The 27147-nt window shown below is 50.8% G+C and overlaps 1 protein-coding gene across 6 annotated transcripts in view; it reads left to right on the top strand.

Annotated features, from left to right (window-relative positions):
• RAB37 (RAB37, member RAS oncogene family) overlaps positions 1 to 27147 on the top strand; it is a 69952-nt gene that overhangs the window by 33833 nt on the left and 8972 nt on the right. For 3 of the 6 annotated variants that reach the window (XM_030534493.1, XM_030534487.1, XM_030534491.1), the window contains exons 2-7: positions 740 to 850; positions 23214 to 23255; positions 23938 to 24004; positions 24153 to 24205; positions 25798 to 25863; positions 26760 to 26816. In XM_030534493.1, coding sequence (XP_030390353.1) covers positions 740 to 850; positions 23214 to 23255; positions 23938 to 24004; positions 24153 to 24205; positions 25798 to 25863; positions 26760 to 26816 — 396 coding nt within the window. Of the gene's footprint in view, positions 1 to 739; positions 851 to 9963; positions 10071 to 12376; positions 12721 to 14618; positions 14730 to 23213; positions 23256 to 23937; positions 24005 to 24152; positions 24206 to 25797; positions 25864 to 26759; positions 26817 to 27147 lie in introns of those variants that run through there. The other 3 variants (XM_030534488.1, XM_030534492.1, XM_030534490.1) reach the window with 2 other exon arrangements.

Raw genomic sequence — 27147 nt, 5'->3', positions numbered from 1 at the left:
ACTGACAAGGCTGAGCTGAAGTCCGTGGGAGCTGAGGGTGCTGGGGCCTCGGTTTCTACAGGTGCTGAGGCATTGTGCTGCTCAGCACTGCCAGCCCTAGGTGGTTTAGATGGCAAAGTCCCAAGAGGGATTTAGAGATTCAGGAGCCCAGCTCCTAATGACTTGCAGTGAGTCTCCTGAACCCTGTGATCCCAAGTGGTCTCTGGCCCCAAAGTGCTGGCTAAGGACTCCGAACAGAGCTTTCCATTTCCCTGCTGCTTGAGGGTTAATGACAGTTGGCTGGGTCAGATCCCCCCCCACCCTCAGCACTTGGGTGTTTGCTGCTACTTGGATCCCTCAGAGAAGCTGTGAGGCTGATTCTCACGTACATTGGTGTAAATCAGGAGTAACTCTAAAGGAGTCATTAGAGTCAAGCTAGCGTAAAGCCGGTGTGAGGGCAGAATCAGACCCTAGGAGCTAGATCCTTAGCTTGTGGAAATTGGCATCACTCCATTGACTTCAACAGAGCTGCAGCAATTTACACCAGCTCAGAATGTGTTCAGCGGGATCCAGGGGCTTCACAAGCAACAAATAACCCAGCTGTAGGTACGTGGGGAAAGGGGGCACGGAACTGCCATGATCTTCCCCATGCAGCATGCAGAGGATATATATCGGAGAAGCCTGCAGAGGCAAAGGCAGTTCTCAGCTTCCTGAGTCACTTACCAGAGGATGCTAATGGCTCTCTCTTTGATTCTTACAGACTATCCTGGTCGGAGACAGTGGAGTGGGGAAGACATCACTGCTGGTTCAGTTTGACCAGGGCAAGTTCATTCCCGGCTCTTTTTCTGCCACCGTGGGCATTGGATTTACGGTAAGGGCTGAATCTTTGGCTACTCTGCTCTTCTGCAGCCGAGCATTCATTAGTGGAAGCGATATTGACTATTTTTAAAAAAAGGAAGATAGGACTTAACATGGCAGCATACAAGTCTGAGGACAGTAAGTAATCAGAAGAGCCGCCTGAAAACGTGGAATACAAAGATAACTCCAGTACTACACCGTATCAAAATCGCAGAGGCATTACATTCTCCAAGTAAAGCCTGGTTTGGGGGTGGGGGTTACATTTGCTTCCTCTAACAGCAGTGATGTGCTGTTTGCAGAAAGTTATACCCAAATCTGAGATGTGACTTGCACCAAGGATCTAGCCGGCCATCTAAAACAGGGCTAAGGGAAACATGAGGATGGATCAAAATAGGATTTTGCCACTTGGGGCTGGAGTCCGTGAAAATATAGAAAAGTGGGTGCCAGTGGCACACCAGTGACATTCTATAGACATGGGCGTCATATTTATTAACTAGGCGGATGTTCGCTTCTCTGTATGTTTAAAGAGCAGCACTCTCTATGTAGGGGAAAACCTGGATGTGTTCTATATAACTGTCCAATGTGTGGCAACACACAATTAAGCTGCGCTACATGATGGAGTTGCCTCATACTGTCCCGAAAAAGCAAAAATACTTGTTGATGTGAATACGTGAAGGTGGAACTTTTCAAATTGCATATTAACTTTTTCCTCCAACTTTGTCAGTGACTCTGTCTCACTGAGAACTTGCTGCCAGCGAAGGTTTACTGTGTTGGGGTTAGATGTGTTGTGATTTGTCCAAATACAATCAATTTACAGAAACTGGGGAAAGAGTATTGTATCACCGACACATGCTATTCAGAGCTGACCAATCAGACTCAATTCAATGAAATTCACCAGAGTCACACCAGTCAGAGTTTCAGCCCAAAAGGTAAATGTGCAGGAAAGTTATAAACTGGTGAAAACACAGGATTTATAGTGGAAGTCTAGCTGTGTGTTCCATTATAGTGTTGGCTTCCAAGAACTTTCTAATATACATCCATTTAAAGGGGGATATAGACACAGTGGGACAAGTTCGGCTCTCAGCTAGACACTTGCACAGAGTTAGACACTTGTAAATCCACTGTGCCGGTGACTTTATACAGCCACTTTTCTTCTGCTTTGTACAACACCTCACACTATGGGGCCCTGGTCTATGACTTGGGCTCCTGGGTACTATGGTAATACGGACACATTCATTGTGCTATATAGTTCATATCTGCATTTTCCATCTATCAGTAAGGTGCTCCCATTGAACAAATTGATCCAGATTCACTCATATGGTCCAGTAGCTCTGCACTGCTCTGGTAAAATAAAGCAACCATTAACCCAGCTTTTGCATTTCCTGGACCCAGTCCTGCAAACACAGTGCACACAGACTCTTGCTCATCTCAGGGGCAGTCGGATATGTGGAGACATTGCAAGTCCTGGCTCCACTGTCCTTTCTGTGTCCATCTTTACGACCTCAATATGCCATTGCAATGTAAAATCTCTTTGACACCTAGGCCCGACTCAACGTTCCTTGTACCACCCAGGGTGCAGGATCAGGCTTTCTGGAACCTTGCTGGAATGCTACGAGATTCCTGGAAATACCCATGAGCTGAGAATGATTTTGAAGGATATTCTGCTGGCACCTCTGGAGACCATGCACCTGCTTTCTCTTTGCACACCTGAGCACTGCCTGCATGCCGACATGGCCGTTCACATTTCAGCCATCCTGGCCTGCACCTGTTTCCTCTATGGGGCAGAGGCCTAGAGGCAGCCCATACCCCTTCCCTCTGAATTAGAAACACAGTGTGTTGATGGAAAGCTCATTCCTCATCTGCTTCTCTGGTGCACCTACAACTGGGAGACTGTAGCTTTGTACGTGCTGCTTAATCCCTTGCGCTGGTGAGCCACTTTCTGTCAAGGCCCTGGAAGCCTGAACTGCGTCCATTACCTTTAAAGACTGAGCTGGGCTGGTGTCTCCCCTGATGGTTGTGTTCTCGTCTGGATAAACATGCTTAGTCTAATCCCTTATTCCCCTTCAGCGAGGAGAGGATGAAGCTGTCTGGGTGTCAGGTAGCAATTAATAACAGGGATTTCCTTTTCCAAATTGGGCTGAGGAACCGAGGGAATAATCATAATTGGCTACTAACAACCTCACGGTCAGCTGGGTCTCAGAGATGAAGAATGATCTAGGAGTGCAGGAAATGCCTAAAGGCTGGATGGAGCAAGGCTGCCCTCTTGTGGTAGTATGCAGTGTTGTTGTACCTGTGTCGGTCCTAGGATATTATTGCAGACCAGTGGTCGGCAACCTATGGCACGCCTGCCAAAGGTGGCACACGACCTGATTTTCAGTGGCACTCACACTGCCCGGGTCCTGGCCACCGGTCTGGGAGGCTCTGTATTATAATTTAATTTAATTTTAAATGAAGCTTCTTAAACATTTTAAAAGCCTTATTTACTTTACATACAACACTAGTTTAGTTATACGTTATAAACTTATAGAAAGAGACCTTCTAAAAAAGTTAAAATGTATTACTGGCACGCGAAACCTTAAATTCGAGTGAATAAATGAAGACTTGGCACAGCACTTCTGAAAGGTTGCTGCCCTCTGTTACAAACACATGGTGGGTGGGGTGATCTCTGTTATTGCACCAACAAGATATTTCCAGCTTGTAAACCCGTTGGTGCAATGAGAGAGATTACCCCATCCACCCTGTCTCTCTCTTACTAGTGTTGTGTTGGTGAGAACTAAGGGGAAGTGGTTTACAGGGGCCTTGCAGAGCGGGTGACTCATGTGCTAGGCCATTTTGTTTCCTGGGGTGAAGAGAGTTCAGCGGTCAGTCACATTTCCAAAATGCAGATCAGAAGAGCAGATAGGTTTGGCTGATAACGTGTTCCCCTTTGTCCCCAGCCAGGGAACACAGTAGATATGTAAATTCTCCTCCCTGTGTTCCTTTATTGCAATGGAACAAAGGCAAAGATCCCTCTTTCACAGCAAGAGGCTCTGTGTGTTCCTTTCATCACCTGCTGTCGCTTGCCTGGCTATGTCACCACAAAGGGGTAGAGGTGGTATTTACATGGCATAAGCCTAGAGATCCTCCTGACTCAGGAAACTGGGATTTAGAAAGCTGTGTGAATCCACATGACCCCTAAATCCACGGGTGTTGGGATTAGGATACATTAATTATAGAGCTGGGCCAAGTCATTCAGATGTGGCTCTAGATCCAGAGTTTGGAGGGACATTTTTCCTTTTCAGTGCAGTTGGCCACCCCGACCCTCCCTTTCCAGCACCAACAGAATAACTCCTCTGACTGACGTGCAAAATGCACCGCTCTGTTCTCATTTCCCTCTACCAGCCCCACTGCAGCATGGAGCCTACTCACAAGGACAAGATTATGCCATACATAGAATTGGTATAAGAAGTGCTTCACCCACCACTGAAATGCAACCCTCTCTGGGGTGGAACATGGCAACTGGTAAAGAGCAACTGTCAGTTCAGGACAAAAATGTTAAGAACCTATTCACTTGAAACTGCAGGAGGAATTTCAGGTCTGCAGAACATAATTGTCACCCAGAGTTGTGGGCAATCATAATCTTTCCTGGTATTATTAAATCCTCGTTTATTACAGCCCCCAGTAGGAGCTTTTAATCACTTGAGATCATTTTAAATACATCCGCCCAAAGGACCTCAGCTGTGTTCTGTTTCCTGGTCTATGAGTATATATTCCATGGGCATATTCTTCAGTGCAGTTAGAAAGACTGGAAAAGGTTCCTAAACTATTCTCTCCTGAGGGGTAGAGGAAAGTCTTAGCTAAAACAAAACGCGGTGACCAGCGGGAGAGAGAGACCAGTAACTGAAACACCTGCATGGGGCATATCTCTGCCACCACCCCCTGCATTTGTATGCCTCATTTAGTTTGTAGACCAGTGAAAGCAGAACTTCTGCATGCTGGAGGCAAGTCCTGGTTTTTGGTCTCACTCCTACTAGTTGTACACACATGGAAATCCATTGACTTCAGTGGAATTGCTCCAGATGTGCACTGGGGCAGAATCAGGCCCACTGCAGTCAGTGAATTATCCCAGTGCTGCTGAGGGTAGAATCTGTCCCAAGATTGTCCTCACATTGTGTAAATTGACTTATATGGACATCAATTTACACCAACTGAAGACCTGGTCCTGTCTGTCACGATGCCTGTGGTATTGTTATAGTGAGGACCGGTGCTTAATAATTACCATGGAGGTGATTCCCTACTAAGTGCATCACCTGAAATGCATTAGCAAAGTGGAGTGTGTGGGTAACATAACACTGCTGTCACACAAAGAGGAAAGCAGTCCTGGCTCTCACACACCACTGCTCCTGTGTTATCCCTTTTGTTGTTCCTATGCTCTGCAAATCCCTCCCCCACCCCCTTGCATTAGATGGGATCTGAATTAGACCTGAGAGGTGTTAAAGGATCATATTTACCCTTTTCAGTTTGAGTTTGAATGTTTTGCCAGATGTTCCAATCTGTTTCTTAATCTGCAGTGGCCAGGGCTCAGACTGAAGGAAATCAGTGTCTGCTGGGTGGGGAGGAAAGAGGCCATTGAACTTGGTAACACCTGATATTTAGTTTAACATAGGTAGCATGGTCAGAATACAAAACGGGAAATCAGGAGACCTGGTGTCTGTTCTAGACTCTGTCAAAGACTGTGTGTACCCTCGGACAAGTCACTAACTTCTCTATGACTGTTTCCCCAGATGTAAAATTATGAATAGCTGGTAGTTAATATTTGTATTGCAGATACACCCATGATCCCCAATCAGGGTGGTTCTAGGTGCTGTACAAATGGTTAGGAATACACAGTCCATGCCTGCAAAGTGCTTGCAGTATAATCAGGCTAGACGGATCAAGGCTGAGAGGGAGGGATGCAAGCCAGGTGCAGAGTGAGCGGAGCACTGTTGGCAAATGTCACGTAATGTTCAAAGTCGCGTTTGACAGCTTTTCCCTTCAGTCCCAGAGATTTTTCTGGGGGTTTTTTGTTTGTTTTTTCTCCTGAGGCTTGAAAAGTGCCAGATTTCAGGTTACTCTCAAACTGGATTTCCACCAGGTGAGAAAAGCCTTGCCCTGGAATCTACCTAGTACAGGTGATGAATGACCAGACCCATGTAGAACTCACAGATGGGCACACTCATCTCAGGTCCCAGGGTTTTGCCCAGAGCCAGCAGCTAGCTAGAATCCTTGGTTTACATGATGTGAGAAATTGCTCCTTTGTTAGTGGTTTGTTTTCTTCCCCTAGTGATGAGTCCAGTGGGATGTGTTACTGCCCCATTCCCTGGCTAAGTGCTCCATTGCTGACTTATGAAGGGAATGAAAGCACTTTTCATTGCTATGTTTATACAACCAGAGGGACCAGAAAGATGCAAGGTTAATGCATCAACTAATGATTATATGACCCTCCCCACTTCTTCCCTTCCCTTCAGTGCCCAGCCACTATATGGCTGGGAGGTTTCCCTCCCATTCAACCTCTTCTATAAGATGAAGTTAATTTCATCATCTTTCTTAAATATCCTTGTAAATGAGTTTGAGGTTGACTGGAAACAATAGGGTTTTAAAAAGACTGGTAAGGGAGAATTCCAGGTTGTTCCATCTCTCACCTGTTATTCCAGGCGGTCCTCAGACAGGCGGAGGCCAAGGGGTGGAGGGGACCTGCGGGCTGGCCTAAATCAATGGCTATTTGGATTCCATTCTGCTCTGCTGGTTTGGAAAGGGATGTCTGCTATCCATGGTGATGCATGCTTCCTTGCTCTCTGCTAGCTGTACGTGTCGGGTACCACTGGAGGGAAGACAGCAGATTATCCAGGAATGATCAGAAAGCTATCTTCAAGCAGTCTCTCTAAATTTTGGGGTTTGTTGTGTGAAGCTAGGGTGAGGTTGACCTAATTTCGTTCCCCAGTTGGGCAATTTAACGATTGCTGAGAACGGTGGGTGGGGTTAATATGTTCAGTGCTGCAGCCATGCATGACACTTTAGAAAGAGAGTTCAGGCAGGTCTCCGCCAGAAGCAGATTACCATCCAAGTGGGAGAGATGCAATCAAAGAACAGGACATGAGGATGGGAGCAGACAGAGTCGTAACTGATCAATGAAATACTCTCTTTCCTAGATAGGTGCCCATCCCCATAGTATCTGAGCACTCCCCAAGAGTAAAATCTGACAGCAGTGGTGGGTTTCAATGAGGGACTTGAAGGAAGAGGGAAGTGTTGTGGTGGACTGGCAGAGAGAGGTTATGTAGTCATAGGGGCAGAATGAACTAAGACCTGAAGTTAAGGGTTGGGAGTAAAGATACAGTGCTACGGAGCGAGGAGTGAGGCAGAGCACAAGGCCGGACAGATTCATCATAACTCAAGGGAGACTGTGGGCTCACAAGTCACACATGCCTCTCGGCAGCTCCCCCTGAGCTGAGTTGGAGCACTCCAAGCTTGGGAAAAATCACGAACAGACTGACACACACAATCTCCCTCTCCCTCACAACTGTTGGGGTTTCCAAACCAGTGTGTGGTTTCAGTCCATTCCGGGGAGATGGGGTTTGAATCTGGATCAGAATCCAGCTCTGTGGTTTTAGTTCATGTCCCTCTCTCATCGGTGCTTAATTTGTGTCAGGGCTGGCCAAAGCTGAGCCCCTGCACCTCTGGGCCTGGCAGTTCAGAGCCCGGCACCTCTGGGTTTACTGCATCAGTTATGAATGTAAAAAAATTACTTGAACTCCGGCACCTCTTTCATTACAAATTAAGCCCTGTCTCTAGTGTGTACTGGTTGATGTCTTAGCTTTGAGGACAAACCGAAAAGTATGAGCCCTTCTCATGAAGGGTTTCAGAATAGCAGCTGTGTTAGTCTGTATCTGCAAAAAGAACAGGCGTACTTGTGGCACCTTAGAGACTAACAAATTTATTTGAGCATGAGCTTTCGTGGGCTACAGCCCACTTCACTGGATGCATAGAATGGAACATATAGTAAGAAGATATATATATATATACACAGAGAACATGAAAAGATGGGAGTTGCCTTACCAACTCTAAGAGGCTAATTAATTAAGATGAGCTATTAGCAGGAGAAAAAAAACTTTTGTAGTGATAATCAAGATGGCCCATTTCAGACAGTTTGACAAGAAGGCGTGAGGATACTTAACATGGGGAAATAGATTCAGTGTGTGTAATGGCTCAGCCATTCCCAGTCTCCATTCAACCATAAATTGATGGTATCTAGTTTGCATACTAATTCAAGTTCAGCAGTTTCTCATTGGAGTCTGTTTTTGAAGCTTTTCTGTTGCAAAATTACCACCTTTAAGTGTGTTACTGACTGACCAGGAAAGTTGAAGTGTTCTCCTACTGGTTTTTGAATGTTATGATTCCTGATGTCAGATTTGTGTCCATGAAGGTAGCGGCTGGAGTGTGATCTGAAGGCTTCCCATATGTTCTCCTCCACCCAGGTAGCTGGACATGCACACAGCCACGGCATGTCCATATAGACATGCACAGGGCAATGCAGCCTGCGCTCTGGGTCCCTCCGCTCCAGATGAGCCAGCAGCGGTCTCCCTTACCAGCCTGCAGCCACTCACACAATGACCATCACTGTCTGAGGCCACCCACCTCCCAGTGCCTAGGGCCCTCTCCATGGGACAGGCCCACATCTCCCTGGGCAGCAGCCTACAACCAACTGTGGCCCTGGGCTTTGGCTGGCTGGATGCAGGCTGATGAGTTGATCCAGCTGGGTCCACTGTGCCCAGCTGTAAAGCCCTCCTCACCTGGCTCTGCTAAATCTCCCATGGGAGTCAAACCAACCCCCCCTTCACCTGGCTCCAGAGAGGCTGGGGAAGATGGAGTGTGGGCAGGGGGCTGAGCTGGAGGAGAAGAGGGATAGGGCACCTAAATGGGGGTGTGAAGGGGACCGAACTGGACTGCCTGGACAGGGGCTCGGTTGGGCCCGGTTCCAGGACCAAGGGGAGACTCAATAAGTTCACTGAGCCCAGAGGAAGGGAGGGCTGGGTTCTGCTGGACTTGGGTGGCTTGGGAGCAGCGTTTGATCCAGTCCAGGCAGGGGACGGGGTTCTGTTCTGGCGGAGGTGGCACCGCTGGGTCCGGTCCGTGCCCGAGCTGGGAGAGGGAAGCAGCTCGGTCCGGGCAGGGGACCGGCTTGTGTTCTGGCAGGAGTGGCACCACCGGGTTTGGTCCGGGCAAGGAACTGGGTTCTGTTCTGGCGGGGGTGGCACCGCCGGGTCCGGTCCGGGTGGGGTACCGGGTTCTGTTCTGGCGGGGGTGGCACGGCCGGGTCCGGTCCGGGCGGGGTACCGGGTTCTGTTCTGGCGGGGGTGGCACCGCCGGGTCCGGTCCGGGCGGGGTACCGGGTTCTGTTCTGGCGGGGGGTGGCACCGCCGGGTCCGGTCCGGGCGGGGTACCGGGTTCTGTTCTGGCGGGGGTGGCACCGCTGGGTCCGGTCCGGGCGGGGTACCGGGTTCTGTTCTGGCGGGGGTGGCACCGCCGGGTCCGGTCCGGGCGGGGTACCGGGTTCTGTTCTGGCGGGGGTGGCACCACCGGGTCTGGTCCGGGCAAGGAACTGGGTTCTGTTCTGGCGGGGGTGGCACCGCCGGGTCCGGTCCGGGCGGGGTACCGGGTTCTGTTCTGGCGGGGGTGGCACCACCGGGTCTGGTCCGGGCAAGGAACTGGGTTCTGTTCTGGCGGGGGTGGCACCGCCGGGTCCGGTCCGGGCGGGGTACCGGGTTCTGTTCTGGCGGGGGTGGCACGGCCGGGTCTGGTCCATGCCCGGGCTGAGAGAGGAAAGCGGCTCGGTCCGGGGCAGGGAGCGCTGAGGCTCGGTTCGGTTCGGTTCGGCCCTAGGAACGCGCAGCGAGGTTCGGTTCTGCGCAGCCCGCAGAGCAACGGCCGGGGCCGGCTGTCGCTGGCTGGGGGAGGCTGCCAGGCTGGCTCCGGTCCCGGGTTCGGTCCGGTCCCCGGCACGGAGAGCAGCGGGGCCAGGCAGGGGGCGGGCCGCGGGGAGGAGGAGCAGCGGGGCGGGCGCTGCCCAGCCTCTCCTAGTTCCTGCTCGCTGCGGGCCCCGGGCTCCTGGGACCATGAGTGGCCGGGCAGGGTCCGCGGCTCCTGCCCAGAACGGCGGCCCTGCTGCGGCCCCGGAGCGGTCCCCGTCGCTCACGCAGGGCTACGATCTCGCCTGCAAGGTGGGAGCCCGCGCCGGCGGGGGGGAGATGGGCACCGCGAGCCGCCCAGCGCTGCCTGCGCCCCGGGGGCCGGGAGGGGTCGGAGCCGCCGGGCAGCGCAGCTGGGCAGCGGGGCGGGTCGCTCACCGGGGCCCCCTGGCGTTGCGCTGGGCCAGTGCTGGCGGGGGCTGGCCGGCCCCACCGACCCGCTCCCAGCTGTCCCGGAGCCTGGACCGGCGGGGGAGCCTCTTCCCCGTGGCCACGCTCCTGTGGGGCTGGTTTTCTGCCCCGCTCGCTGGTGCACGCGGCTCCCCCTGCAGCCCTGGTGCCGCTCACGTGCCCCCGGCTCCGGAGGAAGCGAGCGGTTTTGCGGGCAGCGTGTTGACAGCATCTCTGCAGCGGGGGCAGTCAGCGAAGGGGCCAGTGGGGGAGGGAAGGGTTCGGGTCCAGGCTCATGCCCCCCGCCCCCTAGTGCCTGTCAGACGCGCCCTGGGTCTCAGGGATCCGCTCTGAAGCTGGGGCGGGGGGTGCCCTCCCCTTCCAGTGTGGGGCTGGCCTGGCTCGGGGGCTGCTGTCCCTGCATGCGACAGAGGCGGGTATGTTGCTTTGGCCGTGGAGAGGGAAGCTCACCTAAAGCACCTGTGGGCCGGGTCACAGAAAGAGCCGTTTTTGTGACCTGGTCCCACAGCCTGAGGAGGCTGGGAACCAACCCCGAGGGTCCTGGCTTCGTGTCTGACAAGGGCCCGGGTCCCATGTGACTTCCCATGGCAGTGGAAGCAGGACTGCCGTGGAGGGCGGGCACCCAGAGTGCAGGGGCGGTTGGCAGCTGTCAATTCTGTCCCTTTACCAGCTTCCTCATTCTCTGTCCCCACAGTCAGCTGCAAGTTGCCATCAGGCACCTTCACTTGATGGGCACCTGACCAAGTCAGCCTCATGGCAATGGCTCCCAGCAGAGGTATCTGCTACCAGCCCTAGAAGTGCTCCCCCCAACACTGGATGTGCTCATCGGTAGGGAGTTCTGGTGATAGTGGAGCCACCTCTCAAATTGTCCCTGCACCCCTGCCCAGAGGAGAGGCCAGGCCATGGCAAGTGGGAATGTGTGAGCTGGACTTGATCCAGACCCAGCAGAGTAGGTGCTCGCTGTGTTCCTTAGAGACTGCAGCCTGCATCTGAGAAGGATCCTTATAAATCTTTTTACCGTGAGATGTGTGCGGCCCTTCCCTTCTCTTGCTGGGTCTCGCTATGCTCACAGAGCTCTGCATTTGCACCCTGAGCTGTGAACACAGGGAGAAACATTTCCTCATGGGGCTTGCTTTGCTTGCTCCCAGCTGCAATACCTATCTTATATAGCTCCCACTCCCAGAGTTAACCACAATCTTTAAGGTATTTAGCCTCACAACACCCCTAGGAGGCAGGGCAGGGCTGTTACAACCCCACTGTATGGCTAGGGATACTGAGGCACAGAGAGGAAAAGTGAATTGACCAAGGTCACACAGGAAGTCTGTGCCAGAGCAGGGAATTGAATCGAGGGAGGGGCAGGAATACTTCTGAGTCTCAGCTAGCACCCTGACCATTCTTCCACTCTGCCTTTCAGCTTGTTTTGCCCCTGTCTGCGATTGCTGTGAGGGTTCATCCTGCTTTGCTTTGGTTATTACGAAAAATTGCATTTGAGTCCATTTTTTTTCTTGGACACTTCTTTCTTTTGTTTTCTTTTTTAATGCTCTCACCTTCCTCCTGCTTCTTTCTTTCTGATTCTTTTGGTGGGCTGATGCGGGGAGAGTTTTTTCTCGAAAGCAACCTAGGAACTTTACCTGGAGAATGCTAGGGCCAGAATAGAGTGCTGTTCCCAAAGCTTGCCTCTGTTCAGGTGTGTCTGCAGCAAAGAATTTGGCGACATCAGTCAAGGTGAATTCACCTGCAGAAGGGTCATTTGGGGGCTCAGGATCTTTTGAGGTACAGCTTATTTGCTGGCCCAACAAGAATGATCCCATCCCCCATCTTTCCTCCAGGACAGACGCCTTGTTTGCGTGTCCGGACAGGGACAACTAGAATGTCAGGGCCTGACTTTCAGAAGCGCAGACCACCTGCAGCTCCCACTGACTTCCACAGAGGATGCGGGAGCTCATCTCCGCTGACAGGCAGGACCGTAGACTATTTCATTCTCTGCAGGTCACTTGCGGTAGTCCCTGCTTCGGGTCTGTTTTTAACAGGGGCTGCCCGCGTGCCTGATGAATTATCACCCAGTGACAGCCAGGAAATTGCTGTCATCACAAAGCAGGCCGGAAGGGATCACACTTTCTGGGCAGCTGAGTACTTGTTAATAATGCACAGCCTTTCTCCTGACGAGGGTGCCGCCTCGCCCTCCCTGGTGTAAAAATGAATGTGGAGGTGCCAATGAAGCCGGGGAATCCAAGCTGAGTGCTGTTTGCTCAGGAGGAGTGGATGCTGAGCTGTGTGTTTGTTTTGGTATCTGGTGTGGGTGAGGTGATTGGAGCAAGGCGGAGAGGCCTGGGGCTGGCAGAGTTTGCTCAAGGAAACAAGGCTGGCGTGGTAAGATCTTTTATTGGACCAGCTTCCATTGGTGAGAGAGGCAATTTCGAGTTTACCCAGAGCTCTGGGAAAGGTACTCGGAGAGTCACAGCTACGTACAAGGTGGAACCGATTGTTCAGTGTAAGTAATTATCACATATTGCAAGGGACCATTCAAAGGGAAGTGGCCCATTAACACCCATCCAGTCATGGGGGGTGAAGGAAGTGGGAAGAAGGCAGCTGGGGAGGGTGTTGTTAGTGGGTTATGGATTGTTGTAGTAAGTCATAAATCCAGTGCCTCTGGTCAGTCCATGAGTTTTAGTGCCTTACAAAGTTATGAATTTAAGCTCACAGGCTTGTCTTTTGAAAGTGTTGTGCAGGTTTCCCTCGAGGATGAGGACTGAGAGGTCAGATACAGAGTGACGGCTTTGTGGAAAGGGTTCACCCACAGGTGACAGGGTGTTTGTCTTGTATCGTTTTCCTGTGTGAGTTCATTCGAGAGCAGAGTGATTGTCTGGTTTCATCCACATAGTAGTTACTGTGCATTTAATGCACTGAATGAGGTTGTGATGTGCACGTGTAGGATCCAGGGGTCTTGAAAGGTGAGTTGTGAGATGTGTTGATCATTGGAGCAGCGGAGATGTGGCTGCAGGTTTTGCATCTGTTATTCTGGCAGGGTCTGGCACCACTTTGAGTTGATGAGTCCTAGTCTATGGGGAGCTTGCTTCTGATGATGAGCTTGGAGAGGTTGGGGAGTTGTTTGTAGGCCAGAAGTCGGGGTTCAGGAGAGATTTCTTTCAGGACAGAGTCCCTATCAAGTATTGTTGTAGTTGTTTGATGTTATCCTGTTTGAGTTCCGGTATGAGATAGTAGGTTTGGTGACAAGTAGGGGTGTGTGGTTTGAGGGGGTTTTATTTCTGTATTGAAGCAGGTTCTTTAAGGGTAATTGGGTGGACCGTTCCATGATGTGATCTATTTCTGTGGTGCAATGTCCATGTTTGGTGAAGGCAGATTGAATGTGTTAAGGTGTATATCCTGGACTTTCTCCTTGGGCCTGGACAAATGGGACAGAAAGAATGAGCTATTTCTTGAGCTAGGCCTGAAATCTTCATCATTCTACCTGTGATAACCTGATGCTGGTATCTGGAGAACTGACTGGAGGGGGATAGTGCCATAGTGTGTCCCATTCTCCATTAAGAGATGGATGGGGTATTGGTAGATGGAACGTGTCTAATTACAAAGAGCGCCAGCAGCATAGTGCCCCTGGCCTAACGCCATTGCGAAGCATTGGTAGAAGCAGTAATTAAATGATATGTTCATTTAGAGGGGAAACTCATTTAGCCATTCCCTGCTTGATAATGGGGTCATGGTCAGACTCTTTAGCAGTGACATCCCTCCTGCAATGACTTCCATTGCTTCTAGTGCTTTTCTTTCTTTCTTTCTTTCTTTCTTTCTTTCTTTCTTATATTTTGCTCATTGGAAGCTCCATGGAGTCAGGTCATTGCTGTCATGGCTGAGTACTGTGGGAGCAAAGAGAAGAGAAGGAAACCTGAGCCAGTGAGATGCTGCCCATACCTCGGCTCTGAACATCTGAGCTGTTCCTGGCTCTGACTGTATTAGAGGCCACCACAGGAGCAGGGAGGGAAGGAAGTTAATTTCTAGGACTCACCTTCAACTACAGAAGCAATTCCCAGTCTAGGAAGCAGCCGACACTGCAGGGGAACATTGCCTCCGGCTGGGGAGACGCTGCTTTAAGGGAAGCTGTATGTGAGCCATACGCTATAGGGCCGTGTCGCTTTGTGTGGGGCTCAAATCTGTGTTTGGAAGAGGAAGAGAGTTGGGAGAGGAAAGGAAACTGATCGCTCTGACAAGCTCTGGGATCAAAAAGAAACACCCCAGGCTGCCCATGACTGTGTCACCCACTGCCCCAATCGGTGCTCCTCCTCAAGAGGGCTGTACCACCCTCACCCCGGTTCTGCCCTCACCCCGAATCGCACTCTCCCCCCGCACTATTAATGAGTTTTTGCACCCATGTTGTAGGTGATGCTGCTCGGCGATTCAGGCGTGGGGAAAACCTGCTTCCTGCTCCAGTTCAAAGACGGGGCCTTCCTCTCTGGGACCTTCATAGCCACTGTCGGCATAGACTTCCGGGTGAGACGCTGCAGCTTTCTGCGCTAGGGAGAGCCCCTTGTTACAGCTGAGGGGATGAGCATGAAGCACCCCCTCTGCCCACATTCAGATAATCATTGAATGGAAGAGGCTTCAATTAAACTGCCCTTGTGTCTTCGATTGCAGGAGCTATTGCCCGAAGAAAAGGGGCAAGCGCAGAGAGGATTATGTGATTGGCTGATGTGATCCACATGCAGGTGGGGCTGGAGCCAGTAGTGCTGCTGCAGCTATGGAGAGTATCTCTAGCGTACAGTTTAGTGTATTCAGAGGGCACCAATCCCTGTAGTGTGTAGGCCCTGAAAGTACATTAGAGTCAGGGAAGCAGAAGACTCAGACCCAGGTTTTGCTGTCCTGACATGGGATCTTTTCTTATTGTCTTATATTTCTAGCCCTCCGTTCACACTTAGGGCCTGACTCTGCTCTCACTTACACTGGGGCAAATTGGGAGTTTGTCCACTGAATTAAGCCACACAGAGATTGGAGTCTGGCTCTATGAATGGAGGATATGTTCTCCCAAAGGATGTATTGTATATGACATTGGTGTGCATGGGTGTGCAGTGTGCCTGCATGGATGCCAGAGGTTTATCAGTAGTGAAGGGTGAACCTCAGAGGTTTGAGCCAGATAAACGCCCAAACGTCTGGGCTCTTATTCCACCGTTCTGTGAACATTTGAAGCCTGCACAACTGAGCTGGACTGTAGCATGAAAGGCTTCCTGGGGAGAAGGAGGAGGATTGCCATTATTGATTTGTATGACCCCAGCTCCTCTGAGGCCCAGGCCTGGCCCAGCACCCTATTGTGCTAGGCAGCGTACGAACATGGAACAAAAAGATGGTCCATGCCCCAGGATGCTTACTGATCATCTGGGCCAAAAACCATCTGTTCTCCTGGAACCAGCATCTCTTGCTGTAGCTGTGCAAGGCAGAGAGGTGCAAAACTGAAGCCAGGGTTTCAGAGCGTTACCTTTACTCTTCCAGCCCTCAAATCACCTTCAGCTTCAGTGTGATGAAATGTTCCACCTGGTTCTTGTTTTACCCAGACTAGTTCACCAAGCCCTGTCTGTAATGCAGGTGTGTGCAACTGATTATTAATGCAGGGTTGTGCCCATGACATTGTGGGTCTGTGGGATCTGGGATCTCTGTGTCCTGGGATGCAGACATGTGACCTTGTGATGCTGCAGGGGGTGGTTGTGTTGGGGAAAGTGCAGGTGTGTGTGGAATGAAGGTACATTCTTGATGTCAGTGACTTGACATTTTAACCTCAGGGCTTTCTATATTGCCCTTGGTAGCTCTGTGCTGAATTGTTGATACAGCACCATAAGGATACATGGTGCTTTACTATACATACAAAGATGGAGAGGCAGATTCTGTCTCCTGCGTCAGCCCCTATGTGCTGCTTTGTTTTGGCCCCCAGAGCAGCCCAGAAACTGAAGCCGCCTTTTACTCCATTCCTGTGGATTGGGCCTTATTTTATTATTATTATTTATCATTTGTGTTATTACCGTATCTAGGAGCCCCACATGGCCCAGGAGCCCATGGTGCTAGGTGCTGTGCAAACACAGAACAAAAAGACGATCCCTGACCCAAGGAGTGTCCAGTCTAAATGTAAGACAGGAGACAACCGATGGCTACAGACAGATGGGGCTGTACAAGTAAACCATGAAACTCTAGATTGGTTAGCGTGGTGGGCAGTGGTTTCTGCACACCAACAGCTGAACCGTTGCTTTCTGTGGTGCTTTTCCTAGGCATGCAGCACAGTCTCTGCTCCAAAGCTAAAAACAACGTTAAGACAAGAACAAGAGGAAGAGACCCTGTTCCTGTCACTGTGCGTGGCTGGGCTGGGCGAGAGCATGCATGCGGTGTTGTGTTTTCTTGCACTGTTGTGGTAGTGCTCCATGCACTGCCCTGAGGCATCAGCCAGATGCAAGCTCCCTGCGACTGAATGGAGAGCTCTACCTGGGCCTCTCTGTTTTGCATCGTGTCATTACTCTGGTGACAAGTGTTCAAGGCTAGTGTGCTCGTATTAATTACAGATGACCTGTTGCATTTAACCTGCGCATTTGATGCCTTTTTAATGCCCCCACTTCTGAGTTCCACTAGATTTTTCGTCTGCAGCCAGGGGAGGGTTGGAACGAACTGGGAAAGTTCCTAACGTTTTCTCTGAATACTGTATTGGTGCCTCAGTGTCCCCATGCCAGTTCTTAAGTATCTGGCAGAGCAAAGGGCCAGTGCACCTAAATGCCTGACACTGTGTCTCCTAGCAACTGATGGCCTGGGCCCCTCCCCTGCAAAGGTGCCAGCTGAAGGTGTTGGAGACAAAGGGATCAGGTGACCTCCTGGCCTGGGAAAGGGGCTGAGGAGAGAGGAGGGGCTGGGAGGGGTTGTTAGTCAGGAGCTGGCTGGGGTCAAGGGTGGAGGGCAGACCTGGGGGTCTGGCACACTGCCCCCAGAATGGACCCAGCCGAGGGGTCCGGTTCGCTGTATCTACAAGCTCTGTTTTAGACCCTGTTCCTGTCATCGAATAAACCTCTGTTTTACTGGCTGGCTGAGAGTCACGTCTGACTGCAAAGTGGGGGTGCAGAACCCGGTGGCTTCCCCAGGACCCTGCTGGGGTGGACTCGCTGTGGGAAGCGCACGGAGGGGCAGAGGATGCTGAATGCTCCAAGGAGAGACCCAGGAGGTGAAGCCCAAAGTCCTGACTGGCTTGGTGGGGAGCAGTTCCAGAGCATCACCCGGTGACTCCGTGACAAGGGTTTGGCAGCAGCATCCCACCTTGGTGCACCCTCTCCTTACCCATTCAGGGTCTGGCACCACCATGTCAATATCTGCTCTCAAGAGGTGCCCAGTCAAAGCAACCAGAGTATCCAGGGCATTCATTAGGAAGGCAGCCAGCCAATCAGAGAATGCACTGGCAAGTGACCCCCACCCTGCCAGTCATAACCCGAGTAAAAAGAGTATTCACTGATAAAAAACACCCACTCAGCCAATCAAAACAAGGTATCAGTGGCCTGGCGCCTCCAACTATCCGCAGTATGAAAACACCCCCAGCAAGCCTGTTTGCACACACAGGTAGGAGTCTGAGCAGGTGGAGCATGGGTCTCGGTTTAGTGGCACTTGCTGCTTCTTTAATACGTGAGCTGGTTGATGTTTACAGGATTTCTACTTCTCTCCTTTACTGCCACCAAATGAACCCCTTAGCTGGAGAGGGCCATGTAAATTCTACTTCTCTCCTTTACTGCCATCAGCTGGACAGGGCCATGTAAATTCTACTTCTCTCCTTTACTGCCACCAAATGACTGGGCCATGTAAATTCTACTTCTCTCCTTTACTGCCACCAAATGAACCCCTTAGCTGGAGAGGGCCATGTAAATTCTCACCCAGGCTGAGGCTGCACTGAATTTTCCCACTGATCTCTGCTTCTGTTTCTCAAGTGACTGCCTTTGGGTATGGCTACACTTACATTTGTGCAGCGCTGGGAGTTACAGCTGTGTTCGTACAGCTGTGTAGGGCCAGCACTGCAGTGTGGCCACACTGACAGCTACCAGCGCTGCAGTGTGGCCACATTTGCAGCACTTGCAGCGCTGTTGGGAGTGGTGCATTGTGGGCAGCTATCCCACAGAGCACCTCGTCCCATTTTGGCGCTGTGGCTTGTGGGAAGGAGACGGAAGGGTACGGGTCTTTCCACTTCCTGTTCCAGCGCCCCGTGGTGCTTTGCTGCACATTCCGAGCAGTTTGGCACCATTGTGAGTCTGCAGCGTGATTTCTGTTACAAATGGAGCCTGAGCTGCTGAGGACCTTGCTGATGAATGTTGCCAGCACATCACGCATGGCAGTGGAGCTATTCCTTCAGCTCCAAAGTGACAGTGAGGAGTCAGGCGATGATATTGATTCGCCTGGCGCGCAAGACACTCAATTGCTTGTGGCAGTAACAGATGTGCTCAGCACCATGGAACGGCGCCTTTGGGCTCGGGAAACGAGCACTGAGTGGTGGGATCACATCGTCCTGCAAGCCTGGGATGACGAGCAGTGGCTGCAGAACTTTCAGATGAGAAAAGCCACTTTCATGGGACTGTGTGCTGAGCTCGCCCCTACCCTGCGGCGCAGGGACACGAGATTGAGAGCTTCCCTGCCAGTGGAGAAGCGGGTGGCTATTGCAATCTGGAAGCTGGCAACTCCAGACAGCTACCGATCGGTGGTGAACCAGTTTGGAGTGGGAAAGTCGACCGTTGGAATAGTGTTGATGCAAGTTTGCACGGCCATTAATCGCACCATGCTAAGAAGAACCGTGATTCTGGGGAACGTGCAGGACATTGTGGATGGCTTTGCACAAATGGGTTTCCCTAACTGTGGAGGGGCAATAGATGGGATGCACATTCCTATTCTGGCACCACCCCACCTGGCATCCGAGTACATTAATCGCAAGGGGTATTTCTCTGTGGTTCTCCAAGCGCTTGTGGATCACCGTGGGCGTTTCACTGACATTTACTCAGGATGGCTTGGAAAGGTGCATGATGCACACATCTTTCGGAACAGTGCCCTGTTCAGGAAGCTGATGGCCGGGAGTTTTTTCCCAGACCGCAAGATCACAGTAGGGGATGTCAAAATGCCCATTGTGATCCTTGGAGACCCCGCTTACCCCTTAATGCCATGGCTCATGAAACCATATACAGGGAAGCTTGACAGGAGCAAGGACCGGTTAAACTACAGGCTGAGCCGGTGCAGAATGACTGTGGAGTGTGCTTTTGGCTGTTTAAAGGCGCGCTGGAGGTGTCTCTACGGGAAGCTAGATTTGGGGGAAAGCAGCATCTCTGCTGTTATATCCGCGTGCTGTACCCTCCATAATATTTGTGAAGGGAAGGGTGAAAGATTCAGTGAGGAATGGGCCTCCGAGGTTCGACGCCTAGAGGCTGAATTTGCACAGCCAGAGAGCAGGGCTACTAGAGAGGCCCAGCAAAGGGCTTCAATGATTAGGGATGCCTTAAGGGAGCAATTTGAGGCTGAAAGCCAACAGTAATGTTTGGTGCCTTTGCTGTGCCTGTTTTTCCCTTGGGGTACAGTATTTATCACTTTCTTCAATAATAAAAAATGTTTTATAAGCCAAGAAATCATTTATTCAAAATACAGTACATAAAAGGGCAGGGGCGTAGGGTGGTGGACTGTACATTCAGAGGTATGAATATGTCCTGCTTGGATTGCTGTTCAATGCCTGCTGTACTTCAGGATTAATATGCTGCATCGTGATGGGGGTTGAGTGCATAGGGTAAGGGTTGTAGTTATCAGGGCTGGTAGGTGATCGTACAGGTGTTGGGGGCAGCTGGTGGTGGTAAGAACCAGGCTGCTGGAGAAAGGTGTTTTGTGCAAATACTGGGGAACAAGGGAGAGAGCTTTGGGAGGGGTGGGGGTTACCATGGTACTGATCTGCCTGCATGGCTACGAGAGACTGCATACAGTCAGTTTGGCGAGCCAGGAGGCTTATCAGCTGCTTTGTGCTTTTCTTGGTAGCCAATTCCTTTCTCCTGCTCTGTGTTTGTCTCCACTCATGCATTTTCTCTCTCCAGTCCTGTAGCCTCTTACTGTCTCTGGCCTACTGATTCATAACTGCTTTGATCAAATCTTCTTTTGATTTTCTAGGATTTTTCCTCAATTTCTGTAACCTTCGGGCAGGCGGTGATAGGGCTGGATTATTCAAGGTCACGTAAAAAAACATAAATAGAAACATTTAATACAAAGGCTACATTGTTTATTATCACAGTGAAGGAGTTTGTAGACTTTTTGTAGCATCATTCCCACATACCTAACATAGCACAGAGAGGCCACGGCAGCGAAGGCATAGGCATGTCTAGCAATGGGGTGAGTGTTTCTGCCGCGACTTCACCTGGGAAGGGGAACTGCCAGAGGGCTGGGATTTCTGTACATTGGGGAAAGCAGAGGCAGACAGTTGGGGAGCAGCAGTGGGGAAAGCAGAGGGCAAACAGTTGGGGAGCAGCAGTGGGGAAAGCAGATTGCAGATAGTTGGGGACCTGCGCTGAACAATCATCACTACATTTTCAACAGGATTTTCTACTGCCAGATATATCACTGCTGCGTGTTACGTGGCAAGAGAGAGAGAGTCTTCTACAGCAATGTGGATTCCGCCCTGGACCCTATGCAGCTTGCCTGTGTGCAGCAATGGTCCCCTCACCCCTCGCGGCACAGTGGCGTGGATGAGTTAGCCTGACTGGGACAAGGACCACGGTGGCTCTCCCTATAAACTTGCGCAAGCACATTGCCCACGCTCTGGCTGCAACTTTTAAAGAGATTACCGAGGCTGATTACAGAGACGTGATAGACCAAATCAATGGCTATTCCACATTTAGGCATGCATTCAAGGAGCCATAACCCCCACCCTCCTCTCACAAAACATTTCCAACCTAAAAATAAAATCTGCTTACAGGGAACACGCTCCTCTGCTTCCTCTTCACCAACAAGTTCCAGCTGCTGCGACTGGCTAACCTCCTCCTGGCTTGAGAAGAGCTCCTGGCTGCATGCCTCCTGGGACTCCAGGGTGTCTCCCTCCACCCCAGTAGCCTCACTCTCGGCTTCCTCTACACCCTCCCCCACTTCTCCCTGCTCTGAACTCTCCATCGTGCTCCTCGGATTGGCAGTGGGGTCACACCCAAGTATGGCATCCAGCTCCTTGTAAAAACGGCAGGTCGTGGGGGCAGCTCCCGAGCGACGGTTTCCCTCACGGGTTTTGCAATAGGCACTGCACAGCTCTTTTACTTTTACCCTGCACTGCAACACGTCCCGTTCATGGCCCCTTAGCAGCAAGGACTTTGATATCTGCCCATAGGTATCATAATTTCTACGGCTGGAGCGCATCTGTGATTGCACAGCTTCCTCACCCCAAACACTGATGAGGTCCTGCAGCTCGGAATTGTTCCATGCTGGGGTTCGTTTGGGGCGTGGAGGCATGGTCACTGATTGATTGATTGATTGATTGCACTCCACACCTGGCTGAGCAAACAGGAAGGGGATTTTTAAAATTCCCGGTGCATTTAAAGGGCGGGTCACCTGAGCCCAGGGCAGTGGAGTGTGAAACGATGAGCAGTGGCTGAAAAGGTATGCTGGGATACCTCCTAATACCCTGGAGGCCAATAAAAGCGCTGTTGGTGTCCACACTTGATGACCAGCGCTGCATCACCAGCGCTGGAATCGCTACACCCCAGGCAGACCAGGTGTACAGCCAGCGTTGCAGCCAGGGAGTTGCAGCACTGGCCGTGCTTTGCAAGTGTGGACACAGAGTGAGTTGCAGCACTGTAACCCCATCACCAGCGCTGCAAATCTTCAGTGTAGCCATGGCCTTAGTCTGTTAATCTGGGGCAATCCCGGAAATAACCCAGACCAGAGCTGTGTCACTCACGTGTTAGGTCCAATCCTGCAAAGTGCAAAGCACTTCCTTCAACTCCCACAGATGTCGGCAGGAACTGCGGGCAGTCAGCACCTCGCAGGTTTCAGCCCATCTGTTAGCACTTCTGCTCACGCCCAGAGGCTCTGAGATAAAAGAAAACCAGCCAGATTGTGGCACTGGGTGTTTCAAATTCTGTGAGAGGCTGAATTTCAGATCAGTGGAGGAGAGAGGATGTTGCAGCTTGGTGTAAAGTGCCCTGCAGGGCAGGCTGGTAACAAACACCTCCTGTTGGTTTTTTGGTCCAAGCTCTGAAGAGGGGTTCAGGAGAGATGTTCTGTTAGATGCCTTCATTCCATACATTATTATTTCTGGATGTCTCTGTTTTTCTGCTTCTAATGCAATCTGTCTAAGCTATGATATTTCTAGGGTGCCCATGACCGTGATGTGTGAGCAGGGATGGTGTCCTGGCTAGCCTGTTTGCCAGAAACTGGGAATGGGCGACAGGGAATGGATCACTTGATGATTACCTGTGCTGTTAATTCCCTCTGGGGCACCTGGCATTGGCCACTGTTGGCAGACAGGATACTGGGCTAGATGAACCTTTGGTCTGACCCAGTATGGCTATTCTTATGTTCACCAGCTCCCGGTCTCTTCAGATGGATGTTTAAATTATAGGAAAATGCATCCTTGAGGGATGCCCAAGCTGGAAGCTTTCTCCCCAGCTGTCAGTTTGAATGTATTCAGTGGGCTCACACCATGAGTATGAACATTGAGTCGATTAACATCTATCTTTGTTAATATCCTGCCTTGCTATTTAGCTGACAGAAGAAGCTGCTGCAGAGAAAGGAGACAGACCTAGAAGAGAGTTACCTGTTACCTCCTTCTCTTTTTGTCTCCAGGCTCTGAATCCAGCATTGCATGCGCCTGCATCAATGGCGCTGGTCTATACTGAACCATGCCATAAGGCTCAAGATGCCAATGGTACTGCGGAATGCAGTATGGGGAAGCTGCAGCCCACAAAAGACCACACCCAGCATTCCCACCATATTAAACCAGTGTGGTTTTGTTTTCTCTTACAGAATAAAGTTGTGACAGTGGACGGTGTGAAAGTAAAATTGCAGGTGAGTCCGGTAATTGATCCAGATGCAGCATGTGCAGTTAATACTTGAGGGTGTCTGTACAGATAGGTGGCGGCTCGATGGCTTTTATCTATTCTTTGCCATGTGTACACACTCCCTAATAAAGGTTAGGGGGAGGGAAAGGGAAGCCGATCTGTTATCTCCCAGCTCAACTCTTGCAGCGACCGTGCACAGCCAGCCAGCGTTTGATAGCTATTAATATTGACATTTCTCAGGGAGAGGTGAGCCCTTGGGGGCAAAGACTTTTCTAGGTGTGATGTGGTACGTGATATGCTATATGTACACACTATACAACACCTGTAAAACCACCTCTTCATAAAGATCAGGGACAAAGGCTTAGTTTTTACCGACCTTTCATGCATTTGCCCTGTATAACTTTGGCAACTCGCAGCCTGAACTCTGGCTTGGGACCTCATATATCATGTCAATCCAGAGCTCCGAATCTCTTTCAGACTTGTTTTTATAACCTGGAAATCCTCTCCTACACAAGGAGCAGCATAGACAAGCAGTGGGTTCCTGAATACTTGCACTGACTCTGGGGTCTTGGTTCATTACTTTCTGTTACGTCCAGATGCCAACGCTCCCCTGGGATTGGAGAGCTGGGAATGAGATGAGTGGCAGTGGGGTTTCTCCCTTGGTTTTCATCGGGGCTGTTCCTTTGCAGATCTGGGACACAGCAGGGCAGGAGCGATTTCGTAGTGTGACCCACGCCTACTACAGAGATGCCCAGGGTAGGTTCTCAGACGGGTTTGTGGTTTTCCCGATTCGGGGTCAGATGAGAACCGGAATCCAAAGACGTAGTGGAGCTGTTCTTGCCACTAATACCCAGGAATAGCATCCTCATTAAACCCCTGCTTTGTCTCTCTTCTTTTCTTCCAGCTTTGCTCCTCTTTTATGACATCACCAGCAAAATATCCTTTGACAATATTCGGGTCAGTATCTATCCCCTTGGACCTCACTGGCACAATTGTTAACTCCTAAACCATCAGAGAGGGGCAGCAGAGTCTCCTCAGCCCCTTATTCCTCAATGTCTGGACTCTGCACACCCAGATAGCTTTCTAAGTGCTTGAGAGAAAGCCTCCTAAACCCAGTGCAGGAGGCTATGTTTGGCTTTAAACACATTACACCTCAACTCACAAGCATGGAACTCTCCTTCCAGAACCATCTAATGCAGCAACTCTATCCCCAGTGCAGTGCACCCCTAGCACCATAGGCACACGTCCCTGTGTCTTCACCCATTCCTCCATGTAGCTGGCTTTCCTGTGGGATGAGATGACCTGAGTCCCAGGGGAAAGAACTGAAGCATTGTCAAAGCTCTGGCAGACTGATGTAATGGGAGGACCTGTCCTGATTCTTGGCAGCTAGCAATGCAGAACGGCCACTTCCCTGCCTGTTCAGTTTTCTCTGTGTTACGATGCAATGGGTGACCTTTGCCTTAGTCACAGCAGGCATAGGAGAATAGTTGTACTCTGGGTCCAGAACCTGGAATACAGAACCCAGTACTGCAGAAAGTTGAACACCTTAGGCTCTCCTTGAAACCAGTGGGGCATTCTTATCGTGGGTCATCAGCACTGAAAGCAGAGCCTCTGCTAATTGAACTGAAGGAGAAACTCTGTTAGCTGGCAACTGTAGTAGACTATTATCCTCTCCAAGCTATCACATCGGTGATGCAGTGGCATTGAATGCTGGTAACATGAGTTGTTAAGTCAGATGGGTATAGAAGAATTGTTTGGTGCTACACCGTATTGAAAGCCATGTACAATCAATGGGCACCGAAGGTAGCTGGCACCATACTAAATCAGGGACCCAAAGGGAGGCTGCCTCTGAATCTCACCGCTTGGCAGACAGCATCCTGAGGCACAGAACTGGGCGCATGATGGTGCAGGCTGGCAGACTCTACTGGACACTGAGGTGCAGGGACAAAGTATTGACTCGGGTGCCCAGAGAGGAGAGCCAGATGGGAATTTTTTATGAAACGTATTTTCCATCAGAAAATGGAGACTAGTCAAAACCGAAACGTTTTGTGGAGAGAGATCAGTTTGACAACACTGTTGTTGAGAAGGTTTCTCTGGTCCTGGATGGAATTGCTGGTGGAGAGGGAGAGAAAGACAATGCACCATCCCAGACTAGAAATAGCCCCATGATTCAGATAACCCCAGGAATGTGGCCAACCCAGGTTTTAGTCTCTGCCCCAAATCAGGTCAAGCAGGGATCTCTTTCTTTCTCTGTTTTGTTCCATGAAAAATGTTGAAAGGGCTCCGTTTCTTTCCACATCAGAACAAAAGCAGATTTTGAATCCTTGAATTTTTTCACTAGCCATTGTTTGTGTGTCCCAGAGACCGTTGGGCATAAGTGCTCCAAAACTACATGGAAATAGCAGACCATATTCCACCCCTTTAATCTGGACTGGCTGTTGTTATGCAGGGGCCTTCCTGGCTCTCCTCACACACTTACAGTTGCATATAAACCTGCTTGTCTCTGCGGTTCATCTTTAATACCACGTGACCCTCTTCCTCTCTTGCAGGCCTGGCTCACAGAGATACACGAATATGCCCAAAAGGATGTGGTCATTATGTTGTTAGGCAATAAGGTGAGTGTCACTTCCTGGTGGGTGACTGAGAGATGTGCTCACGGACAGCTACTCTCCTTCTCTGTTTTGTGCTGTCTCCCCCCACCTCAGACTGAGGACACCACAAATTGGTACAGACGTGGCTCTGAGGCTCCCCCTCTTCATTCAGTGACACCATCTCATGGGGTGCTTTGCCTGCCCCATTATGGAAGAACATGATCTCCAACCACTGCTGATCCATATCAGCTCTGACCATGCAGGGCAGCATTCAAGCTTCTCCATTTTCCAACTTCATCACCCTTTGTGGCCTTGTCTGTTTTTCCTCAAACCCTATCTACCAAGGTACCAGACAAAAAACTCAGCCACTCCTTGATTTGTCCAGTAGGCATGGAGGGAAGTTCAAGAAGCTCTGATATCCCACAGACAGCGTCACCACCAGGGCTCAAACCCTGGGTTCCACTGTTTCAGGGACCTACAGTGGATGTGACTCGCTGCCCCAAACCCAGAACCAGGCTACATTTTAAATTCTGTAATTCCTTAAATTGGTTCTGTGATAACACTTCGCCTATACAGAGCACTCTTCTTCCAACCTTAATTATCCTCCGAGGTCCCAGAGGGAGCCCATGTCAGTGCTAGGAACAGAATCCATGAGCTCTGAGGTCCCACTGCTGTGCCCATGTCCCTCCCTGTGACATTTATCTGGGTTTGGAACTTTCCTAAGAGAACATGGTGAGCGGTTTAAATGCTGCAAAATGACTCTTAGGTGCGTCCATGCCCACTTCTGCCAGCAGAGGGAAGCCCAAGTCTGAGTCTTCAGCAAGTGAAGCCTAGGTCTTGGTGGCTCCGTGATGGCCTGCTAGCGCAAGGCTGATCTGTGAGTCTGTGCCACTCCAGTAATGATTTCCCTTTGTTTACAGGCTGATGTGAGCAGCGGGAGAGTCATCAAGATGGAGGATGGAGAGTCGCTAGCCAGGGTAAGCCACCCCAGGGTTTTGCAGGGTGTCTGTCATCCCTGAAGGTATCTGGTCCCTCCCTTCATCATCCTCAGCCCCATGTAGACTATGATCTCCTTTGCTGTGTGGGACAGACCTTAACTAGGCTACTCCCTGGGATCACAGAGCTGTTTCTCTGAGCCAATCATCCATCTATCACCTCTATTCATCCAGCTCTTACACCACTTTCAGATTTACATGTACTCTGGGCTGTGCTTAATTTGTGCCAGGGCTTGCCAGGGCTGAGCCCGGGGCCTGGCAGGTCAGAGCCCCAGCCCCTCTGGGCCTGGCAGGTCGGAGCCCCGGCCCTTCT

This window comes from Gopherus evgoodei, chromosome 15 (assembly GCF_007399415.2).
Source record: "Gopherus evgoodei ecotype Sinaloan lineage chromosome 15, rGopEvg1_v1.p, whole genome shotgun sequence".
NCBI lineage: Eukaryota > Metazoa > Chordata > Testudines > Testudinidae > Gopherus > Gopherus evgoodei.
Note: the sequence above shows the minus strand (reverse complement) of the source record. Positions and strands in the feature narration are given on the sequence as shown.